General features: G+C 45.3%; 1 protein-coding gene across 3 annotated transcripts in view; it reads left to right on the forward strand.

Annotated features, from left to right (window-relative positions):
* vps54 (VPS54 subunit of GARP complex) overlaps window positions 1-22,168 on the forward strand; it is a 149,564-nt gene extending 127,396 nt beyond the window's left edge. For all 3 annotated transcript variants that reach the window (XM_038807716.1, XM_038807738.1, XM_038807726.1), the window contains exons 20-23: window positions 73-153; window positions 1,561-1,668; window positions 19,765-19,859; window positions 20,860-22,168. In XM_038807716.1, the coding sequence (XP_038663644.1) occupies window positions 73-153; window positions 1,561-1,668; window positions 19,765-19,859; window positions 20,860-20,965 (390 nt within the window). In that variant the 3' untranslated portion in view covers window positions 20,966-22,168. The remainder of the gene's footprint in view (window positions 1-72; window positions 154-1,560; window positions 1,669-19,764; window positions 19,860-20,859) is intronic.
* Window positions 22,169-25,680: the final 3,512 nt, after the last annotated feature.

Below are 25,680 nucleotides of genomic sequence, written 5' to 3' on the forward strand. Positions count from 1 at the left end.
ACAGGTTTAGCTAGTTTTTGCATATTCGGTATATTTGTATATGAAATAAATGTAAAACTTTTTATTTTAAAGGATTATAATGACCATATATCTGAAATATTGGCAAAGCTTGTTGCAATCATGGATAATCTCTGCGACAAAACCTTGTCCAAGGTAAACTTAGCAGTTTTGGTTTTCTGGATATATTTTTGTTGTGCTCAAGAAACCATTGTCAATTTCAAATTATTCTAATCCGATATGTTTCAATCCAAGTTAGAAACTTAGTCTTGTTAAAGAAATCGAGTTGTGCTTCTGTTGTCCTTTGTGGGTGTGGAGAGGTGAGTAGTTGGGAGTGAATCAGCAATGGAATTCTAGTCACACTTTATAATTTGTTTCCTGAGCTGAAAAGGCAAGCTAGGAATCTGCTTACAGATTGCCCCTGTTGTTATAGTTTGGTTGGCTGTTGAGGTCAGTGAGAGTTTTAACTCCAGTTTTCTTTTCTTGTTAGTGAAAGATAATTTTGAGAACTTTTGGGCTGCCAAGGCTTGTGTAGAAGGTGGGAGAGAATGCGACGTGACAGCAGCATCATTGAGAAGAACTCAAGGTCCTGATGCCTCATGTGCTGATGAGGTTCAGCAGTTGAGTGGAGAAGTTTACAGTTTGTCCTTGGAATTTGTCCAATGCTGGCAAGCTCTGATTTATTGGCCATCCCAAGTTAGTGAAAGGAGCTAGCAGGGAGGTTTTTTAAACCACTGTAGACCTCAATGTGGAAGGCGAGTTTGCGGGAAGTGAGGAGGAAGTTGGGCGATTGGGGATGTTAGAGTGATGTTTGAAATGCTGGAGTAAGGAGTAGTTTTCTGAGGAGCAAGTGATTTTCCAGAGGAAAATGCCCAATGATTTTGACAGATGATAGATGTAGATTGTAAAGTAGACCTGGGCAGAGTGGTGAAGAGAGGGTAGGTTAGCTCAGTTGGCTGGATGGCTGGTTCATGATACGGAGCTATTCCAACAGCATGGGTTTAATTCCCGTTCAGGCTGAGTTTATTCATAAGGACCCCACCGTCTCAAATTTGGCCCCTCAGTTGAGGTGTGGTGGCGCTCAGGTTCAATCACTACCAGTCAGTCCTCTCTCAAAGAGGAGCCCTCTGGCACTAGGCGACATTTACATTTAGGATTAGGGAAGGGTTTTTTTATTGCGGTGGAATTGAGTTCAAGAATGGATGCAATGCAGCTGTGCAGAAATTTGAACTTGGCAATTTGAGGTTCTATGTAATCTGGTGACTAATGGAAATAGAAAGTAACAAGTTAGTAGGATAAAGTAAAATCATCAATGAAGGAGGAAGAAGTTGCTGCATTAACTGGAAGGTTCGCAGAGTAGATCCACATAGACCTCATCAGTCATGACAAATAGGAGAAATGTTAAAGAAATGTTGGCAATGCTAATTATTACTACGTCCCAAAACAATGGGAGTTTAAAATGCAGGTATTTAGATTTTTTTAAACTCCCATGGTCCTGTATTGTAAATGGTAAATTTCCAATAATCTGTGGAAGTTATAGTTCAGTTTTTATTTTGCCCACAGTATGAAGTGAAAGCACCTGTGCCCTCTGCCTGCTTCCGAAATGTCTGTAAACAAACGGCTAAAATGCATGAAGCTATGCACGACGTCTTACCTGCAGAGCAAACACAGGTCGGCATTTTATCACATCATGTATCTTTTAAATTGTTATTCCCAACAACCCTTTTTCTATAACACAGGCGCATGTTCATTTCCTTCCTTACTAAAAGAATCAAGATTTATTAATCAGTAATTTATCAATATGCAAAATTTACAGTTGTATTGATCCATTAGTTCCTTTTGAATGCCAACAAGAAATTGTTATTTTACTTTTCCTAACAGAACAGGTGAAATTCCACAGTTGTTCAGTGGGTAAAAGCACTTGCTGCTCTGGTACTGAATCTCACAGTTCAGTTGCAGAGGTACAGAAGTCAACCAGACTCTCAATTGGCTCCAGAGCAGAACAGGAGAGAAATCAGCTCGGGTTTCTGTCGCTGATTATATCTAGTGATTGAAGCTGGATGATTGGACGTCAAGGACATTAATGACTGGGTGCTCCATGTACGACTGGATCTCAGTGCTTTAGCTGACACCCGTTAATGATAATCTTTATTATTGTCACAAATAGGCTTACATTAACACTGCAGTGAAGTTACTGTGAAAATCCCCTAGTCGCCACATTCTGACACCTGTTCAGGTACACTGAGGGAGAATTCAGAATGTCCAATTCACCTAACAAGCACATCTTTCAGGACTTGTGGGAGGAAACTGGAGCACCAGGAGGAAACCCATGCAGACATGGGGAGAATAATGACCCAAGTTGGGAATCAAAGCTGGAACCCTGGTGCTGTGAAGCAACAGTGCTAACCACTGTGCTACCGTGCTGCAATTAGTTTAAGTACCCGAGGGTGACCAGTTCACGTAGCACTGTATCCAGCACCAGTTGTTGCCTTCTGGCAAAGAGGCAAGAAAGGGATGGTTAAATTAGTTGCTGCTCTCTATATCTAAACTCCAGGTGACAGTCACATAAATTAAAGATTGCTTGATAGTCGATTCTGGGACTTCTGCTGACGCAATGTAGAGATGATGCGCACCAGGTGGCTCCCACTGGAAAGCTACTATTTTTCTTAACACATTTCTAGCGCCAAAAAACGTTTAACTTTTAGAAACACAATTTTGTACCGGGTATTTCAAACTCGGGTTCATGCCCCAAGTGTGGGTTGCAGGAGGATCACAGAGCAATCGATTGCGGTGTTCCCGATCACGGGAGAAGCACGCAACGACCACAACTGGCTTTTAAGTTGAGAATGCCAGCCATGATCGACCTTTAAATAGAATGATGAAGTCTTCCCACCAGAAGTGGCGGCAGAGAGCCACTTGCGCACCCTGTCCATGCTTTGGGTACAAAATCATGGAGGAGAGATTCCTCTGTTTTGTAGCTGCTAGCAAGCAAGAAACAGGACTGTGAAGAACTGAAGATGGGTCATTTTGTAATGAGGAATAGCGGGCCAGAAACACAAACAGGCCAGGATCTTACAACTGAATATACTGGAGAGAGCTGTCAGAGTCCATGGCACAACAAAACATGCTGGCGTGAGCTGTATGCAGAGCTCCAGAGCCTCTGGTGAATAAATCATTAAGAAGAAACTGAAATCGGGAACAAAGCAGTATAAAGATGATTTCTTGAGGTGTAGCTTTGTTAATTGTGGCAATTCAAATCAGGATGCAAGGCCCATGTGTCTTGTATGCTGAGAAGTACTGACAAATGGAAATTTAAAACACTCAAAATTTCAAAGGCACTTGACGACTAAGCATTGCTAGTTCAAGGGCAAACCTCTTGATATTTTTCAACGGATGCAGCTAGAACTTAAATCGTCAGCTGAAGTCCTTGGCAGAAATATAACATTGAATGACAAAGGATAGTGAGATTGTGAGGACTAAGCAAGCTCACTTGTCGCATTAAAGGTAAGCAATAATAGTGGGTCGCAAAGGTCAGCCGGTTGGTAAAAGTGGGTCCCAAAAACAAATTTGAAAAACGCTGATTTTGTAGAATAGAGCTTCTACTTTACAGAGATCCCAGAAGAGACAAAAATAAGAAGGATTCGGGTCAGAGTCTCTTCCCGGTACAAACTTTAATATATATGTATTTTTTTTAAATTGGGGAATCTGTCAGTTGAAGATACAATGTTCTACCGTATTCAACAAACAGCACTGAAACTGGAATGGTGCTGTCTAAAGTTCTGATGTTAGAATTTGATATATTTATAATATTATCAAAATGCTGGCAATAATATGTACTGAGACGCCATGGGCATGATTGATCATCTGACCTGAGATGGAAAGATATCGTCAAACAATTTGAATAGTGTCCTGGCAGTATCCATACAGTCCATAGAATCCCTATAGTGCAGAAGGAGGACGTATGGCCCATCGAGGCTACAACGATCCTCTGAAAGGGCACTGTCCCTAGATCCACTCCCCCACCCTATCCCGATAACCCTGCAACCTAACCTGAACATCTTTGGACTTTGGGAGGAAACTGGGGCGCCCGGAGGAAACCCACACAGACACGGGAAGAATGTGCAAACTCCACACAGTTAGTCACCCAAGGCTAGAATCGAACCTGGGACCCTGGTACTGTGAGGCAGCAGTGCCGCCCTAAAGTGTGTCAAGTTATTGTCCTAGTAGGAATGCTAATGTATCTGAAACTCGGCCTCGTGTTGCTTTTACGTGTTAGTATCTAGTCTCTGGGGTTTAAGATGCTAATGGTTTCTTTGACTTCCAGTTCCCAATTCACTTTTGTCATCTGGTGCTGTTCTCTGTAAGCCTCTATGCAGGAAATGCTTGTGTTACTAGTTGTGGTTGGTCGACGTCATCAAGCATCTCAGTCCTGGAGCATCACTGCAGGAGTTCCTCGGGGTAGTGCCCTAGGCTCAACCATCTACAACTGCTTCATCAATGACCTCCCTTCCATCACAAGATCAGAAGTGGGAATGTTCACAAATGATTGCACTTACGACTATTGAGATACTGAAGCTGACCATGTCCGTATGCAGCAAGACCTGGACAACATTCAGGCTTGGGCCAAGAAGTGGCCAGTAACATTTCTTACCACACAAGTGCTAGGCAATGACCATTTCCAACAAGAGAGAATCCAACTATCTCCCCATGACAATTAATGGCATCACCATCACTGAACCCCCTCTATTAACATCCTGGAGGTTTCATTGATCAGAAACTGAACTGGACCAGCCACGTAAATACTGTGGCTACAGGAGTGGAGAGTAACCCACATCCTGACTCCCCAAATCCTATCCACCAAGAACAAGGCAGAAGTCAGGGTGCGAATACTCTCCACTTGCCAGGATGAATTCTGCTCCAAAAACACTTCAAACTCAAAGGTCAAAGATGCGCATATGATTAGCACCCATCCACCACCTTCAACATTCATTCCCTCCACCAATGGCATGCAGTGGCAGCATTGTATACCATTTACTTAATCTTCAAAACTTGCAACCTCTACCATCTAGCAGGACAAGAGCAACAGCTGCATGGGAACACCACCAAGTTCCCCTCCAAGTCACTCACCATGCTGATTTGGAAATATATTGGTTGCTCCTTCACTCTAACTTGATCACTCATTTACATGCAGATGTCTTTCTGTAATAGTTTATCACTGCATGGCAATTGTGTGTGAGTAAACAGCTTTCCAAATTGTTTGAAGCCATTGTTCTCTGAACTGAAAGTTTGCAAACTCAGCGGACCAGGTTTGATTCCAGCCTCGGGTGACTGTTGTCATAATATCCACTCATGTATATCATGAGATGCAGACAGGCAGTGATTGACACACAGGATAATCAATGAACACACACAACACAGAACAACCAATCACCAGACAGGACACCACGACTATAAAGCCCACAGGGCATTAAGGCTCTCCCTCTCTCACAGGACACGGCTAGGGAGATAGTCGCAGTACACAGGCCAATGAACATCATCACCATGTGATAGAGAGCTAGTCTGGTCAAACCAGTAGGAGATTATCAGTTAGGTTAATAGATTGTCAACCCACAGCAGATTATGTACAGCAATCAACAGGTTTAATAAAACAGTGTTGGACCATCTCCTGTGTCTGAAGCCTGTTTCTCGTTTTACTGCATCCAGTTGCAGTCGATGATAGACCAACACAGATAACACATCAACTGTCTGTCCAGAGTCTGCACGTTCTCCCTATGTCTGTGTGAATTTCCTCCGGGTACTCCGGTTTCCTCCCTCAATCCAAAGAAGTGCAGGTTAGGTGGATTAGCCATGATCAATTGCTCCTTCGTGTCCAGAGATGTGAAGGTTAGGTGGGGCTACGGGGATAGGCGGGGGAGTAGGCCAAAATGCGGTGCTCTTTCGGAGTGTTGATGTAGACACCTTCTACACTGTAGGAATCTATGCATTCCAGTAGATGTCACTGATGGTGATCGAGTAAGAACTAGGAAAGTCTAGCCAAATCCTAAGGGCTTTAACCATTTCCAGCAGTGTTGGTTCTGCCTCAGCACAGACTGGGAATGAGAGATGGAATTTGGCAGCTGTGTGATTTAACTAACTGAGCCAGCAGAGGATCCTGTTCAATTGATGTTTTTAAGCCACAAGGATGAGAGTTTTCTGTTTGATTAAGTAAATGCCCTGACTGCACGTTTACATTGGGACAGAAAGTACCTGCACTAAATTAACTACTAGATGGATAATCACCTCCATAACCTTTAAATGATTGCATCCTAAAAGTCCACACAGGTGGTAGCAGAAAGTGGTGCATTGATTTGGGCCTCACGGTAGCATGGTGGTTAGCATCAATGCTTCACAGCTCCAGGGTCCCAGGTTCGATTCCCGGCTGGGTCACTGTCTGTGTGGAGTCTGCACGTCCTCCCCGTGTGTGCGTGGGTTTCCTCCGGGTGCTCCGGTTTCCTCCCACAGTCCAAAGATGTGCGGGTTAGGTGGATTGGCCATGCTAAATTGCCCGTAGTGTAAGGTTAATGGGGGGATTGTTGGGTTACGGGTATACGGGTTACGTGGGTTTAAGTAGGGTGATCATTGCTCGGCACAATATCGTGGGCCGAAGGGCCTGTTCTGTGCTGTACTGTTCTATGTTCTATGATTAATTTTGCTAAGTACATAAACTCAGATATCTGTTGAATGTCCCTCTGGTAACCTTGTTTCGTAAATACACTACCCGATGTGGCACTGAGTACAGCTGAGAGACTGTGGGTATTTATTCATCCTGGATTCAACACTACTTTTGAGCTGAAAATTCCTGCCCGCCCGCCAATTCCTCTCTCGTTAGGGTGAGGGTGACCAAGAGACAGGCAGGGAATGTGATCAGATTTCTGGAACATACTGAGGTAATATGGAAATATGCCATTTAGAGGAAAGGCTGTAATGCTTCGAGAAGAGGAGCAACATTAAATGAAAAACACTTTGTTCATGAAAAATAGCGTTATGTAAGTTCAGCGAATAGAACACAATGATATAACAACTCTCAGCATTTTCAGAATATTATTTGTGAGCCAAGTTTTATCTCAAATTTAGACCAGATGGTAAATACCAAGTCTAATGCGATTCTGCAAACAAATGGGCACTTATTAACTCAGAAACAGCTGGGGCGAAATTCTCCGACCCCCTAGCAGGGTCGGAGAATCGCCTGGGGCCGCTGAAAATCCGGCCCCCGCCGTGGCAGAGATTCTCCGCCACCCGGGAAATGGCGGGGGCGGGAATCTCGCCACTCCGATCGGCGAGGCCCCTGTGGTGATTCTCCGGTCCGCGATGGGCCGAAATCCCGCCGCTGGGAGGCCTCTCCCGCCGCCGAGGTTTGAACCACCTCTGGTAACGGCGGGATCAGCGGCGTGAGCGGGGTCCTGGGGGGGGCGGGGGGCGATCGGACCCCGGGGGGGGGCGATCGGACCCCGGGGGGATGCCCCCACGGTGGCCAGGCCCGCGATCGGGGCCCCCGCTCAGACTCCGGGCCAGTGCTCTGGGTGCACTATTTCTCTTCCGCGGCCGCCATGGCCTCCGCCATGGCGGAAGCGGAAGAGAAACCCACATTGCGCATGCGCCGGTGGTGATATCAGCGGCAGCTGGCCGCTGACGTCACCGCCGGCACATGCGCCGACCGGCGAAAGCCTTTCAGCCAGCCCCGCTGCCGGGTGCGCTGGTTTTTGCGCCAGTCTTCTGGTGCCAACCGCTCCGGCGCAGGGCTAGCCCCCAAAGGTGCGGAGAACTTGGGGCCTCACGGTAGCATGATGGTTAGCATCAATGCTTCACAGCTCCAGGGTCCCAGGTTCGATTCCCGGCTGGGTCACTGTCTGTGTGGAGTCTGCACGTCCTCCCCGTGTGTGCGTGGGTTTCCTCCGGGTGCTCCGGTTTCCTCCCACAGTCCAAAGATGTGCGGGTTAGGTGGATTGGCCATGATAAATTGCCCGTAGTGTAAGGTTAATGGGGGGATTGTTGGGTTACGGGTATACGGGTTACGTGGGTTTAAGTAGGGTGATCATTGCTCGGCACAACATCGAGGGCCGAAGGGCCTGTTCTGTGCTGTACTGTTCTATGTTCTAATTCCCCACCTTTGGGGAGGCCCGACCCTGGAGTGGTTGGCGCCACTCCCCTACGCCGGGACCCCCCGTCACGCCGGGTAGGGGAGAATCCCGCCCCTGGTTTGTAACTAATAATATAATAATACTAGCACCATAAAATTGGAGTTTAGAAGTGTGAGGGGTGGGGCGGTACTTTGACGCAATGGCCAGCACTGCTATTTCACAGCACCATGGATCCGGGTTCAATCCCGACCCCTGGTCACTGTCCATGTGGAGTTTGCACATTCTCCCCGTGGCTGCGTGGATCTCATCCGTGCAACCCAAAGATGTGCGGGTTAAGTGGATTGGCCACGCTAAATTGCCCCTGAATTGGGTACTTTAAATTTATAAATAATTAAAATTAAAAAAGTGTGAGGGGGTGACTTAATTGAAGTATATAAGGTTTTGAACAGTCTTGACAAGGTGTACGTGGAAAGGATGTTTCCTCTTGAGGGTGAGTCCAGAACTGGTGGGCACTGTATTAAAATTAGGGGTCACCCTTCCAGGACACAGATGAGTAGAAATGTTTTGTCTTGAGGGTTGAGAACTTTGGAACTTGCTGCCTCAGAAGACAGTGGAAGCCGGGATCACTGATTTTTTTTTAAAGGCAGAGCTAGATAGGGGCTGGTTTAGCACAATGGGCTAAATCGCTGGCTTTTAAAGCAGACCAAGCAGGCCAGCAGCATGGTTCAATTCCCGTACCAGCCTCCCCAGACAGGTGCCAGAATGTGGCGACTAGGGGCTTTTCACAGTAACTTCATTGAAGCCTACTCGTGACAATAAGCGATTTTCATTTTTTTTTTTCAGATAGACATTTGTTAGGCGAGAAAATCAAAGATTATTGGGATAGATAAAAATGTAGAATTCTAAACACAAAGCGATCAACCATTATCTTATTGAGTAGCAGAGCAGGGCGCGAGGGACTAAATGGCCTAATTCTGTTCCTATTTCATATGTTCGTATATAATAATTTTAATCATCAAAAGTTTATATAAAATCAAAAATAATTTAAGGACTTGCCTCTGTTTCTTCCCTAATTGCACCTATTTTTAAAAATGCAAACTTTTGCTCTAACATAACACTCCTCTATCTATTGTACCATTTTATCCCTTTTCACAATTTCACTTCTTAACTTGCTTTCTCATCCCCTGCTTCTGTCCACAACAACCCTCTTGAACAATTGCTGTTTGTCTTACAGACACCACCTTTCAGAGCTGAGTTTTCAACCCTTGTGTCGATGATTTAAGCATCATTAAATACGGGTGGAATGGTGGCACAGTGGTTAGCACTGCTGCCTCAGCACCAGGGACTGTCCTTGATTCCGTCCTTGGGTCATTGTCTATGTGGAGTTTGCACTTTCTCCCCATGTTTGCATGGGTTTCCTCCGGGTGCTCCGGTTTCCTGCCACAGTCCAAAGATGTGCAGGTTAGATGGATTGGCCATGCTCAATTTCCCCCTAGTATCCAAACAAAATGTTAGGTTAGATGGGGTTACTGGGTTGCGGTGATAGTATGGAGGCGTGGCCTTAAGTAGGGTGCTCTTTCCAAGGGCTGGTGCAGACTCGATGGGCCGAATGGCCTGCACTGTAAATTCTTTCTAAAAAAAAAAATGAAGACTAATGCTGTCCTAAATCTCTAATTGCTGGACAGGATTTTCACAGAATTATTATGGCACAGCAGGAGGCCATTTGACCCATCGTGTCTACACTGGCACTCCAAACGAGCATCATGACTTAGTGCCATTCCGTATCTATTCTCTGTACCCCTGCACGTTGTTTCTATTCAAATAATCATTCTATTCAATGCCTCAATTGAATCTGCCTCCACCACATTTCCAGTCAATGCATTCCTGATCTGAACCATCCGCAATGTAGGACATTCAGCCCCTCGAGCCTGTCCTGCCATTTAATGAAATCATGGCTGGTCTGTGGTCTAACTCCACGTACCTGACTTTGGCCCATATCCTGTAGTCGGGGGAGGGGGGTGCTGAATAGGGGGCCAGCGATAGGTGGAGATTGACAAAGATGGCGAGGACAGAAGACAAAAGGAATGTAAATGGGAGTGATTAAGGCTACGAAGGGTGCTGATAATGGCACATTAAGAGATCTCTGTATTCCTGCAAATCATATCCTTTTGAATATTTCTCCAACTCCCTTTTGAAAGTTACTATTGAATCTGACTCCACTGCTCTTTCAGGCAGTGTCTTCTAGATCATGATCTTTCTCCTCATTTCCCCCCTAAACTTCACCTTTTTACCATTTATCTTAAATCATTGTTCTGTGGTTATCAACTCTCCTTCCAGCAGAAACAGCCTCACTTTTTCAAAACTCCTCACTTTGAACACCCCTCCAGTCTTCCCTAGACATCCTCCGATCTAAGGAGAACAATCCCACCTTTTCTGGTTTCTCTATTTAGCTGAAGTCCCTCATTCTGGTTAATCTCCCCAAGGTATTTACATCCTTCCTAAAGTATAGTGCCCAAAATTATACGCCGTATTCCAGCAAAGCCTAACCAGTGATTTATAAAGGATTAGCATGTAGTCTATGCCTCATATTATGAAGCCTTTGCATCCTGTTCTGCCACCTTGAAAGATGTCTATCCATCTGTTCTCCCACTACTTTCTGTTCCTGCATAAAGTAGTATGGCAGGGGGTGGGGACCAGAATGTTAACTTAGAAGGTATAATAACTGAAGGGGAAATAGAGAACCAAAATAAGAGAACAACATCAGCCTCAGGCAGGGCAAAAAAGATGACAAGTGTGAGAAGGGAGGTGGTCAATGCAGGATTGAGGGTGTTGTACCTAAATGTGCACAGTATACAGAACAAGGGAAATGAGCTTGTTGCGCACATTGAAATTGGCCGGTACGATGTTGTGTGCATCACAGAGACATGGCTGCAAGGGGATCAGGACTAGGATCTAAATATCTAAGGATATGTGTCCTATCGAAAGGACAGGCAGAGGAGCAGGGTTTGCATTGTTAGTAAGGAATGAAGTTAAATTGATAGCAAGGAGCGATCTAGGATCAGAAGGCATAGAATCTCTATGGGTAGAGTTGAGGAATCACAACGGTAAAAAGACCCTGATGGGAGTTATGTACAGGCCCCCCAACAGTAGTCAGGATGTGGGGCACAAAATAAATCGGGAGATAGAAACGGCATGTAAAAAAGACAATATTATAATAATCATGGGGGACTTCAATATGTAGGTGGACTGGAAAAATCAGGTTGGTAGTGGATCCCAAGAAAAGGAATTTGTGGAATATCTAAGAGATGGTATTTTAGAACAGTATGTGACAGAGTCTACTAGGGAACAGACAATTCTGGATTTGGTGATGTGTAATGAGGCAGACTTGATTAGGGAACTTAAGGTGAAGAAACCCTTAGGGAGCAATGACCACAATATGGTAGAATTTACCCTGCAGTTTGAGAGGGGGAAGCTACAATCGGATGTAACGGTACTGTAATTAAATAATGGTTGCAACAAAGACATGAGGGAGGAGCTGGCCAGAATTGATTGGAAAAGGAGCCTAGCAGGGAAGACAGTGAAACAGCAATGGCAGGAGCTTTGGGGAGTTATTCGGGAGGCACGGCAGAAATTCATCCCAAGGAGGAGGAAACATGCTAAGGGCAGGATAATGCATCCATGGCTGATGAGGGAAGTCGAGGACAGCATAAAAGCAAAAGAGAAAGCATAGAAAGTGGTGAGGATTAGTGGGAAGCCTTTAAAAGCGAGCAAAGGACAACTAAAAAAACAATGAGGGGAGAAGGTGAACTATGAGAGCCAGCTAGTAATATAAAGGAAGATGGGAAGAGTTTTTTTTCAACATATAAAAGGGAAGAGAGGCAAAAATGGACATTGGATCACTGGAAAATGTGGCTGGAAAAGTAATAATAGAAAACAAAGAAATGGCAGAGAAACTGAATAGTTACTTTACATCAGTCTTCATGGTGGAAGACACCAGCCCGTGACTAGTGGTGTGCCTCAGAGGTCAATGCTGGGACCACAACTTTTCACAACATAAATTAATGATCTGGAAGAATGAACTGAAGGCACTATTGCTAAGTTTGCAGACGATACAAAGATCTATAGAGGGACAGGTAGTATTGAGGAAGCAGGGGGGCTGCATAAACACTTGGACAGGCTAGGAGAGTGGGCAAAGGAGTGGCAGATGAAATACAATGTGGAAATGTGTGAGGTTATGCACTTTGGAAGGAGGAATGGAGGCACAGACTATTTTCTAAATGAGGAAATGCTTAGGAAATCAGAAGCACAAGTCCTTTTTCAAGATTCCCTTACGGTTAACGTGCAGGTTCAGTTGGCAGTTAGGAAGGCAAATGCAATGTTAGCATTCATGTCGAGGGCTAGAATACAAGATCAGGGATGTACTTCTGAGGTTGTACAAGTCTCTGGTCAGACCCCATTTGGAGTATTGTGAACAGTTTTGGGCCCCGTATCTAAGGAAGGATGTGCTGGCCTTGGAAAGGGTCCAGAGGAGGTTCACAAGAATGATCCCTGGAATGAAGAACTTGTCATATGAGGAACGGTTGAGGACTCTGGGTCTGTACTCGTTGGTGTTTAAAAGGATGAGGGAGGATCTTATTGAAACTTGCAGGATAACTGCAAGGTCTGGATAGAGTGGACGTGGAGAGGATGTTTCCACTTGCAGGAAAAACTAGAACCAGAGGACACCATCTCAGACTAAAGGGACGATCCTTTAAAATGGAGATGGGAAGAATTTCTTCAGCCAGAGGGTGGTAAATCTGTGGAACTCTTTGCTGCAGAAGACTGGAGGCCAAATCACTGAATGTCTTTAAGACAGAGAAAGATAGGTTCTTGATTAATAAGGGGGTCAGGGGTTATGGGGAGATAAATAGGTACTTGATTAATAAGGGGATCAGGGGTTATGGGGAGAAGACAGGAGAATGGGGATGAGAAAAATATCAGCAATGATTGAATGGCGGAGCAGACTTGATGGGCCAAGTGGCCTAATTCTGCTCCTATGTCTTATACCCTCCCAAATGAATGCAGAGGAAATTAGAGTGCTATAAAAGTACATTTTCTATTTATGAGACTGAAAGTATCAAGCCTGCATTATTTTATAGGGAAGATATGTTCGAGAATAATAGATTAAGAATCTCAAAGCCATGATACAATTTGTGACCAATTCAATATTATTAGTAGTTGAAGTATTTTGCGGTTATAGTGATTACCAAATTAATGCAGAATCACTGCCCCTTGCCGGAGTGTCTCATTTCCATTCTGTTTGTGTGAATTTCCCATCCCACCTCCTAAAGACCATTCACTGACATCCATTAATATGTTGATCTGAAGATTATGTTAATGGTGTTATCAATGTCACTATACTTTACTGAGCTGCTTAAAGAATGTTATGATGTGGAGATGCCGGCGTTGGACTGGGGTGAGCACAGTAAGAAGTCTTACAACACCAGGTTAAAGTCCAACAGGTTTGTTTCAAACACGAGCTTTCGGAGCACGGCTCCTTCTTCAGGTGAATGGAAAGGCTTGTTCCAGAAATGTTTATATAGACACAGTCAGAGATGCCCCGGAATGCGAGCACCTGCAGGCAATCAAATCATCAAAGATGCAGAGAGAGAGGTAACTCCAGGTTAAAGAGGTGTGAATTGTCCCAAGCCAGTTCAGTCGGTAGGCCTCTGCAAGTCCAGGCTTGTTGGTGGGGGCCGAATGTAATGCGACATGAATCCCAGATCCCGGTTGAGTCCGCATTCATGCGTGCGGAACTTAGCTATAAGTTTTTGCTCAGCAATTTTGCGTTGTCGCGTCTCCTGAAGGCCTCCTTGTAGAATGCTGACCCGGAGATCAGAGGCTGAATGTCCTTGACTGCTGAAGTGTTCCCCAACTGGAAGGGAACAGTCCTGCCTGTTGATAGTCGCACGATGCCCGTTTATTCGTTGTCGCAGTGTCTGCATGGTCTCGCCAATGTACCACGCTTCGGGACATCCTTTCCTGCAGCGTATGAGGTAGACTACATTGGTCGAGTCGCACGAGTATGCGCCGCGTACCTGGTGGGTGGTGTTTCCACGTGTAATGGTGGTATCCATGTCGATGATCTGGCATGTCTTGCAGAGATTACCCTGGCAGGGTTTTGTGGTGTTGTGGTTGCTGTTCTGAAGGCTGGGTAATTTGCTGCAAACAATGGTAAAGAATGTTTAACACAGCAAATATCAGTTGGGGGAGGTACAGTTCATCACAAATATTACTGTGCAGATTTGCAAGCATGTTCAGTGGTGTGACTCTATCTAGTGCATTTAAAAAAAAGACTTAACTTTGTAATCTTGACACCTGGTGGCCGTGATGTGCTGCGCGGTCACACACGTGGTAACTCCCACTTGGCTTCCGCCCCCTCCACCCCCCCCCCCCCCCCCCTCCCCCCACCGGTTCTTGTAATGTCCAGCAGAAGCAGTTCCAAGCAGAAGTTGGGCAAAGGAACGTCGACGGAGTCTGGAGCTCTTAGAGCCCCAGCAAGGGAAAACATGGCGGCGACGTCTTCTGCTGAAGCTGGAGCCCCTCAATGGATGACTGAGAAATTGGTTAGCTCCTGGCCGATGAATTTTGAAAGTAGGGACAGGAGATGGCTGAGGATCTAAAGAAGGAATTGGGATGGGCCTTTGGCCCCAATCAGGATGACCATGGATAAGTTGGACCAGTGGATGGAAGTAACGAGGAGATGACTCAAAGGGTGGAAGTGCACTGTCCAATCATAGTTATCAGATTGCCTCATTGGAGGCAGTGGGTGGCACGGTAGCACAGTGGTTAGCTCTTTCTGCTCCACAGCTCCAGCGTCCCAGGTTCGATTCGTGCTTGGATCACTGTCTGTGCGGAATCTGCACATTCTCCCTATGATTGCGTGGGTTTCCTCCGGGTGCTCTGGTTTCCTCCCACAACTCCTGAAAAACATGCTGTTAGGTAATTTGGACATTCTGAATTCTCCCTCTGTGTACCCGAACAGGCGCCGTAGTGTGGCAACTAGGGGATTTTCACAGTAACCTCATTGCAGTGTTAATATAAGCCTACTTGTGACAATAATAAAGATTAAAAGATTACAGTGCTGACAGATGGTGCTAAAGGTCAAGGTTGCCGATCTTGAGAACTGCTCCAGCCTGCAAAATCTAAGGATCGCTGGGCTGCTGGAGGGCTCCGACTCCACGGAATATATATCCTAGACGCTTGGAAAGTTGGTGGGGGAGGGCTTTTCGAAGACTCCTGAGTTGGATCATGCCCATAGATCGCTGAGGCAGAAGCCCAAATTGGGGGCGCCACTTCGGGTGGTCATAGTCAATACCTGGGTAAGGAGATGGTCCTGAGGTGTGCAAAGGGCCATTGGGACTGTAGATGGGAGGGCCATGCCATTAGGATATACCAAGATCTTGGGACAGAGTTGGTGAGAAGACGTGCGGTGTTAAACAAGGCCAATGGTGTGCTGTTTAAGAACAACATTAGGTTTGGTGTGATAAATCCGGCTCGTCTTCGGGTAACTTTCAAGGATAGAGACTATTATTTTGAAACACTGGAAGATGAAAACTAATTTGTCAGGAAGCATGGACTGGGGATGAACTGAAGTGATTGAGGACTATGGATTTTGTTGTTTGTTTGTGGTTAAGTTCAACTGTTCTTTTATCTGGTAGGGGATTTTTGTAATGTGGGGGAACATTTAGGATTGCGCTTCGGCTTGTCATTGGGTGTTTGTAAGGGATGGAGTTGGGGATGATTTGTACTGTTGAGCATTGATTTTTGTGAGGAGGGAGACTGGGTATTGTTTCTATTTCCTCTAGGATTCTGCATTAAAGTTTGGTTTGGGGGGAGGGCATTGATCGTTGATATATTGTGTTGACTTTGATCTTTACCCTGTGTAGGCTTTACACTTTAGGATGCTTTTTTAAAATCTTTTTTTAAGGTAATGAGTTTAGACTTTTGGTTTTGGTTTTTTTGGGGGTTTTGATTAAGAGGGGCAAGGGGGTTTTAGTTTTTTCATTGGTTATTTTGTTGGATTCCGGGAGGAGACTGCTGACAGTTACAATTCCTTTGTTCTTGGGCTGGTTTTCTGGGGGAATGTAGCAGCCATCTTGAGTGGGCCTGGTTGAGGCACTGCAGGAAGGCCTCACGTGGTGGATATGGCTGATCCTAGGTTGGGGGGTTGCTGGTGACCTCAAATCTGGGTGATAATTTGGAATTTGAGGGGATTAAATGGCTCAGTAAAAAGAACCCGGGTGTCTGGCAAGGTGGGATGGTCTCCCTCTGTTGCTGGCAGGTTGGGTACATAGTGGAGGGGTAGGTGCTGTTGCAGAGAGAATGGCAGTCAGGGGGGTTGGGTCTTCCGAATTTACTATATTATTACTGGGCGGTGAATGCGGAGAATGTGACGAGTTGGGTTAAAAGGGGGACTCCCAGTGGGTTAGAATGGAGGAGGATCTGTGTAGGGTCGGGGCTGAGGACATTGGCAACAGCGTCACTCCCAATGGCCCCGGGGAAATACTCGGAGTCCGGTAGTAGTAGCGACGTTGGAAATCTGGAGGCAGTTGCGCCAGCACTTGACCCCGGCTCCAGCCTAAAGGGAAATGCCGATTCGGGGGACTCAGAGATTTGAGCCAGGAAGTGAGATGGGAGTTTTCAGAGATGGGAGGAGAAGGAAGTCAGGGTATTAAAGGATTTGTTTCTAGGGGGCCAGTTTGCAGGATTGAAGGAACTGGGGGCGAAATATGGGTCCGAGATTTCGCTAAGAAGGAGATGCAGAGTTTTCCGGTGGTGCCGGCCTCCACACTGTTGGAGGAGGTGGTGACGATAGGGGGAATGGGGAAGGGGTTGATGTCGGCGATTATGGGGCAATTCTGGGAGAAGAGAAGGCACCGCTGGAGGAGATTAAGGCAAAGTGAGAGGAAGTGTTTGGAGAGGGCATGGAGGAGGGGTTGTGGTGCGAGGTCTCCAGAGAGTGAATGCCTCAACTTTGTGCGCGAGGTTGGGGTTGATACAGCTGAAGGTGGTGTACAGGGCGCACCTCACAAAGGCGAGGATGAGCCGACTCTTTTTCTTAATATAAATTTAGAGTACCCAATTCATTTTTTCCAATTAAGGGGCAATTTAGCGTTGCCAATCCACTTACGCGCACATCGTTGGGTTGGCGGTGAAACCCATGCAAACACGGAGAGAACGTGCAAACTCCACACGGACAGGGACCGAGAGCTGGGATCGAACCTGGGACCTTGCCGCCATGAGGCAGCAAAGCTAACCACTGTGCCACCGTGCTGCCTTCTGAGCTGACTCTTTGATGGGATAGAGGATGTTTGTGAACGTTGGTGGGGGGGGGGGGGGGGGGGGGGGGGGCAGCAAACCACGTTGCTACGTTTTGGTCCTGTCCAAAGCTGGAGGGGCATTGGAGAGAGGGGTTCAGGGTAATTTCGAAGGTGGTACATGTGAGGCTTGAGCCTGGTCCTCTGGAGGCCAAATTCAGGGTATTGAATCGGCTGCAGTTGGAAATGGGTGCGGCGGCAGATGTTTTAGCCTTCGCCTCGCTGATCGTCCTGGCGTGGCAGGGGGATCTGTTGGAGTTTTTAACCCAGGTACCTGGGTGGTCCATGACTGGGCCATGCTTCATAGACTAAATTTCTCTGGTCTGGTGGACGGGATCAAGGCTGAATTGAAACGGTGGAATTCCCTCCTTCTGACCATAGCGGAAAGGCTACAGGCAGTGAAGATGAATATTCTCCCAAGGTTTTTATTGTTTTGTTCCAGTGTCTCCCAGTCTTTCTTCCCAAGACTTTTTTTTTTTGCAGGGTTCACAAGTTGATTTCTGCATTCATTTGGGCGGGTAAGACTCCTCTGGTGCGTAGGATTTTTTTGCAGAGGGACACAGTCAGTGGGGTGGGGTTGGCTTCACCCAATCTATTATTACTGGGCAGTGAACATTGATAAGGTGCAGGGGTGGTTCGAGGATCGGGATGTATTTTGGGGTGGTGGAGGAGGTTTGGTGCAGGGGGTCTAGTTTGAAGGCTCTGGTTACAGCACCACTTTTTTTCCCCGGCTAGATTCTCTTGTAGTCCAGTGCTGATAGCAACCTTATGGATTTGGAATCAGTTTAGACAGCATTAGAAGCTGGGTTCCATTTCTCTTCAGGCCCCAATCTGTAGAAACCATAGGTTTGCGTCGTCTGGCTTTGACATTGTTTAAGGCCTGGGAGAAAGGTGAGTTGGAGAGGTTTTGAGATATGTTTTTGGAGGGGCAGCACGGTAGCACAAATGGATAGCACTGTGGCTTCACAGCGCCAGGGTCCCAGGTTCGATTCCCCGCTGGGTCACTCTGTGTGGAGTCTGCACGTTCTCCCCGTGTCTGCGTGGGTTTCCTCCGGGTGCTCCGGTTTCCTCCCACAGTCCAAAGACGTGCAGGTTAGGTGGATTGGCCATGATAAATTGCCCTTAGTGTCCAAAAAGGTTAGGAGGGGTTATTGGGTTACGGGGATAGGGTGGAAGTGAGGGCTTAAGTGGGTCGGTGCAGACTCAGTGGGCCAAATGGCCTCCTTCTGCACTGTATGTTCTAGAGGGTAGGTTCGCTAACCTAGACAAAATACTGGAGCAGTTTCAGCTCCTGAGGGTGAATGTGTTTAGGTACTTGCAGGCGCGGATGTTTTGCGCAAGGATCTCCTTTCATTTCCTCTGGTACCGTTGCCCTCACTTATTAATAGGGTTCTGGTCATGGGAGAACTAGGGGAAGGTAAGATCTGAGGTTTATGTTCGGTTGATGGTGATGGTTTAATTGGAGGTAAAGGGGAAGTGGGAGGAAGAGCTGGGTTTGGTTCTAGAGGGGGGGATGAGAAGTGACACTCTGCATAGGATCAACTTTAGATCCTTGTGTGTGAGGTTACGTCTGATCCAGTTTAAGATGGTGCACAGGGTGTACCTGACCAGAGTGGTTCTTCCTGGGGGTGGAGGATAGGTGTGAGCAGTGTTCTGGGGGACTGGCGAAAACCACGCATATGTTTTGGTCTTGCCCTAAGCTTGTCAGCATCTGGGTCTCCTTTTTAGAGACATTATCAAGGATTATGGGTGTTCAGTTGGAGCCGTGCCCATTGGTGGCCATCTGGGAGTGTCTGACTTGCTGGACCTGCAGACAGAGACAAAGGCAGATGTCTTGGCCTTCGCCTCATTAAGAGTCCAGTGGCAAATTTGATTTGGGTGGAGGTCCCCGGTGCCGCCTAAATCCTTGGCTTGGTCGGGTGATTCGATGGAATTTCTGCACCTGGAGAAGATTAAGTATACCTTGAGGGGTCTGTGCAAGGGTTCTACTCGATATGCCAGCCTTCCATCTCCTTTTTTAGGAAGTTGGTTACCGTCAGCAATTAGGGGAAGGGGTTTGTCGTCTTAGTTGGGTTAAAGGTTTGCACAGGTTTTGTTTTCTTTATTGGGGGGGAGGGGTTCAGGGGGTCGGGCTGAGTGTAGTTCAAGGATAGGATTGAGTTGGGGTTATATTGTTGGTGGGTTTGTTTGTTACAATGAAAATTTTGCTTCAGAATTTTTTTTAACTTTGTAATCTTGACAAAAGCTAGCACACTATAATGTACACATCTTTCTCTCTCTCTCTCCCCCAGATGCTGTTCTTGAGAATCAATTCAAGTTTTAAAATTCACTTGAAGAGGCAGCTGATACGTTTGAATGTTGTAAATGATGGTGGACCTTTGCATGGGTTTGTACCGATATGTTGGCTTATGATGTATCTCAATACGGAGGTGGTAATGTTTCTGGTTTGAGTGTAATCAGTAATCATAGGTGCCCGCTTTTGAGATGTGATTTTTTTTCTTCTTCTTGAGTTTCTGCTCAAACTCATTCGCATTTTTAAAAATTTCTCTCTTGGGATGTTAGTCCAGCAGGTCTGTAATTTCCCATCAAGGTGGTGATGAGCTACTGCCTTAAACCACAAATCTGCCATGAACCAGCACAATTTGACTCTTTAAAACAGCTAAAAAATATATACATTTTTGCCTTGAAAGATATCCTGTGATGAATTGTGAGTGATCTAGTTCATATATTGAACAGTCATCATTTGGTGCAAATCAATAAATACAGCTGCAAATGGGTTTAGCACCGACAAGAAAACATTTTAATCAGTGTCTGGTCCACTGAAATGAAAATGAAAAAAATGAAAATCGCTTATTGTCACGAGTAGGCTTCAAATGAAGTTACTGTGAAAAGCCCCTAGTCGCCACATTCCGGCGCCTGTCCGGGGAGGCTGGTACGGGAAAAGAACCGTGCTGCTGGCCTGCTTGGTCTGCTTTAAAAGTCAGCGATTTAGCCCAGTGAGCTAAACCAGCCCCTTGAGGACTGGTTATGAGGAACCAGATTTTTAAAAACTATACAGAATTATTTACTTGTTAAATTAGGATGCGAATAATCAGTTTTTAAAATATGTTTTTTATTAATTAATTGAAAATGCTTTTAGAAATGTGCCCATTAGAATCTTTGTGCCCAAAAGAACTAGCTTAATTTCTCGCACCTCCACATGAATCAATAATTGGCATTGAAGCACATCTTTTGCTGTAAGCCTATTTCTATAAATAGTGGCCATGGAGAGGTATTTGAGGAAGATGGGGTAGTCATTCTAAGACGACTTGAATGATGTATTAGCTGCGAGAGTTATACCATGTGTATATGAACGATCATCAGGTAATCCATTTCATCATCTGCAGGCTTGTTGCATCAGATCTCGCTTTTTACACTGGAAACATACAAGCATTAAAAGGCCTTGAGAATTTGGACGTTAATATTACAGAAATCTGGGAACCGAAGAGGTGACATCTTGAAGAACACTCCTTTACATGCCAAGGTGTTTCATGATGATGCTAAACCTTTGCTACCCTTAATTCCGGTCTTTCACTGTAATAGCATCTTGAAAGACCAAATCAGGGAGTGATTTACAGCAAATTTCCTTCCAAGGGCAGTGAGTGATCAGTTGATGGATCATCGTTTTTAAAACCTTTCAAACAAGGCTCAAGTTTCTGTGGACCAAAACCAGGACTGTACGTGACCTCTGGCTTTACTGGAAGATAGACTGTAGCACTACAGGATGCTTTGCATCTGATTATTTGTATGATAAACCTCATGTGCAATCATAACACTATATGTTTAAAAAAAAAGCATAGCTAATGATGGTACAGTTTATAAAATACCTTTTAAACAGTTGTAAATTCTTGCAACATTAACAATTCATAAAAATGGATTGGTTGTTTCTTATCCATGTGGGGGGTTACTAATAATCTCGAAGCTTTATTTTTTTACAGACATTTCTATGGATTTTAAAAATCTTTTGGAGTGGTGGTTGCATACAAGATGTACATTTTCCTATACCCCACAGCTTGCTGTTAACCCAGGCTTTAAAATCAAAGTGTTTCAGGGTTTATTTTAACTGTTAAATCCGCAATGCACCTTTTTGGTGAAAGATAAACAGAAGTCAGCAATGGTATATTTGTAATAAAATCATTTTTCCCTAGGTGGGGCACTTTAAGAATTTTTCTTTTGTTGTGTGTGGCAGTTTCTCTTCTGAAGCACGTTCTTAAGGGAAGCACTTTGTTTAAAATGCCTCACTTGGTTTTTATGTAATGCTTTGGCAAAATATGGCTTTGTTTTAAATCGGTTTCGAACCTTTTGACAAAATTGTGTTAGATTGAGGTTAGTTTCCATCATTTATGTAGGAGTTTTGCACCATCTGTAATCAGAGTTAACAGTGAATGTCTACAATACAGTCAAGTGCCTATGTTTATTTCTGTTACAGTACAAAAAGCTACAGTTTGTGCTGTCAGGAATGAAGTCCTTATTTACTGAGTGCCTAATAATACATTTTGGTGGCACTGAAGACTGGCCACGTCTCCCATTTGTGCTGCTATTACAATTAATTTAAATCCAAGCTTGCTGAGGGGTTTATTGATATCTAATAGTAGTATCCCTCCAATTCTGATGTTTTTAAATTGAAATCTCAAAATAAAAGTTACATGGAAGAGATTTAAGTTTTGTTTTTGCAGTTTTGTAATGAGATTTTTAGCTCTCACTGTGAATGCACAAGTTCTTTGTACTCTATAGATAATATGGACAATTATTATCAAAGCAACATTTACATTACCAGGGTGGCGCAGTGGTTAGCATTGCTGCCTACGGCGCCGAGGTCCCGGGTTCGATCCCGGCCCTGGGTCACTGTCCGTGTGAAGTTTGCACATTTTCCCCGTGCCTGCGTGGGTCTCACCCCCACAACCCAAAGATGTGCAGGGTAGGCGGATTGGCCACGTTAAATTGCTCCTTAATTGGAAAAACATAATTGGGTACTCAAATTTATATTTTAAATTTACATAATCAAAGATTACTTTCTCTTTGAGCCTGCTAACTGACCTTTGGTTTGCTGCCAGTCGAGAAATGTTTACAACCGTTCTCGAGTGGGTGTCATTTTACAGTTATAGGTTCATGAACAGCCTGCTAATTTAGACATCCAGGATAGTAATTTAGTAGAATTTAGACAACTACTAAGAATAACAGAATGCTTCAGCACAGCAATGAGTCAATCAACCAATCAAGATTTGTGGTGGCTCGAGATTTACACTGGAAGCTTCCAGTAGTTGACAACGGTGTTTGGAGATGAAAGACAAAGGCCGTTAGATAACAGGTACAGAACACCGCTTCCTGGTCCACACTGCCTGGAGAGCTTGCTCTCAGGGCTCATGCAAACTCCCCATTGGCTGGGGTGCGTGCACTCCTGCATGATAGGCCCCTGGGCTGGTCACATGGTCTGTGGAGCTCACTACCTTAAAGGGGCCATACTAGCACCTCTCTTTTCTTTCCCCCTCCCCCCCACCCCACCCCAATAAGTCCCTTAAAACACCACCTCAAAACTATGTACAAAAGTTACAATGGTTAACAGGGACAACCAAGGAAAGAGAGTCCATCAAATGGTCAATCAGTCTTGTGGCCTCCAGATCCTGCAGGACCTCTAGCCCAGCCACAGACTCGGCACTCTTTTGGGCAGTCAAGTGGTCCAAAGTCGATGCCATCTCAGGAGGGGCCCACTTCGACAGGTGAACAAGGCTCACTGACCTCGACAGACACAACAGGTTGAACAGAAGTGGGAGCCTCCAGCTCCTCTTAGCTGGACTGAGCTACAGGAGAATTCAAGATGCTCACTAGACTTCTCTCCACGTTGTGGGTCACCACCCCTCGACAACTCAGGTGATCGATTGTGCTTTTTGACAGTCTTCCATTAACATCGACCATGTAAGATGCCAGTCTGGACTGGGCTACAGTCCATCCTTCCAACCAAGGCGAACTGGCAGCGAGTTTCCAGAGCAAAACTGGGCCTCCCATATGGAATGACATGTCGCCTTCGATGGCTGATTTTTCTGGCAGGCCTGACATCCACCCTCCCCGCCAAATTTAGAGATACAGGATCCAATCGGGTTCTCAACTGACGGTCCATGAGCAGCTCAGCGGGTGTGACGTCTCTGGTTGAAGGAGGGGTTAAGTTTTAAAACAACAAAAAATTAGCCAACCTCTGTTTTTTCTGATTGCCTTTTCATGGCATTCTTGAAAGTTTAATGGCCCTCTCAGCCAGACGGTTTGACGCTGGGTGATTTGGGGGGGGGGGGGTAATTCTCATGTGTCATATGCTATTTGCTCTCAAGATGCTGAAAATCATCGTCGGTGAGGAGGGTGTCGTTTTCCGAAATAATTAACTCTAGAAGTCCATGAATGTCAAACACACTGTGCAAGGTATCTACGGTGGCCACCAAGGTAGTGCTCTCATCTCTTGAACTGGTGTCCACTTCGAGTGGGCATTTGGCAGCACCAAAAACATCTTGCCCGCAAATGGGCCTGTGTAATCAACATGGTCCACGGGCAACCTGGCCATTTCCAGCGGTGAAGGAGGCAACGATTGCTGCATTTGGCAAGGGTGGCATTATCGTACTAGTTCTTCAATGACTTCGGCTATGTCTGGCCACAAGACATAACTGCGTGCTAACATCATTCTTTGTCTGCTCTGGGTGGACCCTGTAATCTTGAAGGAGGGGCCCCTAGGCCTGAGGCAGGACAGCCACCCATGATCCCCACAGAATCACACCATCTTTGCATGTCAATTCGTGAAGAGTGAAGAAAGGCTTCAGCTGTTTGGACGACTTGTAATGCCAGCCAGACTATCATTTGTTTAACCTTTGAAAGACATGGGTCTCTGCGTCCAGCTGTGGATGTTTGGAGGAGGTTCAAAAAAATAAAGTTTGTAAACCGTTGCTATGATGGAATGTCTGCAGCTGTGTGTGATGGTGTTATTAACATCTTGCAAACACTACTTGTAATGTTGGGGCAGAGAGAAAGGATGCCACTTAAGGTTAAAAGACACAGTGTTCAGCCTTTTGTTATTCTGGAGATACATAACACTAAATAGGTAACTGCAGAAAATTGCAACAGAAACTCCCTCGTAGTTAGCTTCTCTGCAGAATGATGCACAAATGAAGGCACTTGAGTTCAGCTCTTTTATTTTTCTACTTATATTGCAATTCTAGGTTCATTGAATTCTTTGCTCTGCTGTCATACAGGGTAAAAGTGCCCTTCTTTCAAACTCATTACAGCAGTTGTTTTCCCAGAAATTCAACTTTTTTTCCCCTCCCTGGCTTGGAAAAGTACTTGCGATCTGATTGGTGCCAAGAGCAATAATTAGAGTATAGTCATTAGCTTGGCTGCACAGTTCAAGAATTTTGTGTCCAGAAATAATATAAAAACAGGAGGAGGCAGTTCTGCCCCTTGAGCATATTCTCACATTAGCTCAGGGTTGATTTGTACAGAGTTTTAGAATCAATGTTTTACAGCCCAGAAATAGGCCATCGTGTCTGTGCTGGCCATCAAACACATCTTTAAAATCTCTCGGTTTTGAAATTCTCAATTGACACACAGCCTCAACTGTCGTTTTGGGAGGTGATGGAGTAATAATGACATCACCTTAATTTTATGTCCCAGATCACTCCCTCCATCATATCACAATGTCAGGTGACCAGTGAGTAATTATTACATTATATATCTTCTGGAAGATTTCATATCACTCCAAAAATTGAATTTTCAATTATACAAAGAATTTCATTGCTGCCAGTTTGCAGTTGGTGTTACTACAAACTTTTATTACAATTTCACTCACTACACAGCCTCTTTACTGTACATCTGTACCTTACAAGTGGTCCCTGGCTCAGGAAGAGGTGTGTCTTACTTAGGCCGTACTCCCTCCTCTCAGTTTGCTGAATGGGAAAGACAGCGAAAACCAAAACTAGAGAACGGCAACTGTAGTAAGACATTATAAAGGAGTGGAAACCTGAGAGGGGATAAAGGCAAGAATGAGAAACCGGAGAGGGGGTAAAGACAAGAATGAGAAACCGGAGAGGGGGTAAAGACAAGAATAAGAAACCTGAGAGGGGGTAAAGACAAGAATAAGAAACCAGAGAGGGGGTAAAGACAAGAATGAGAAACCGGAGAGGGGGTAAAGACAA

The sequence above is a fragment of the Scyliorhinus canicula genome, chromosome 1, assembly GCF_902713615.1.
Source record: "Scyliorhinus canicula chromosome 1, sScyCan1.1, whole genome shotgun sequence".
Lineage (NCBI taxonomy): Eukaryota > Metazoa > Chordata > Chondrichthyes > Carcharhiniformes > Scyliorhinidae > Scyliorhinus > Scyliorhinus canicula.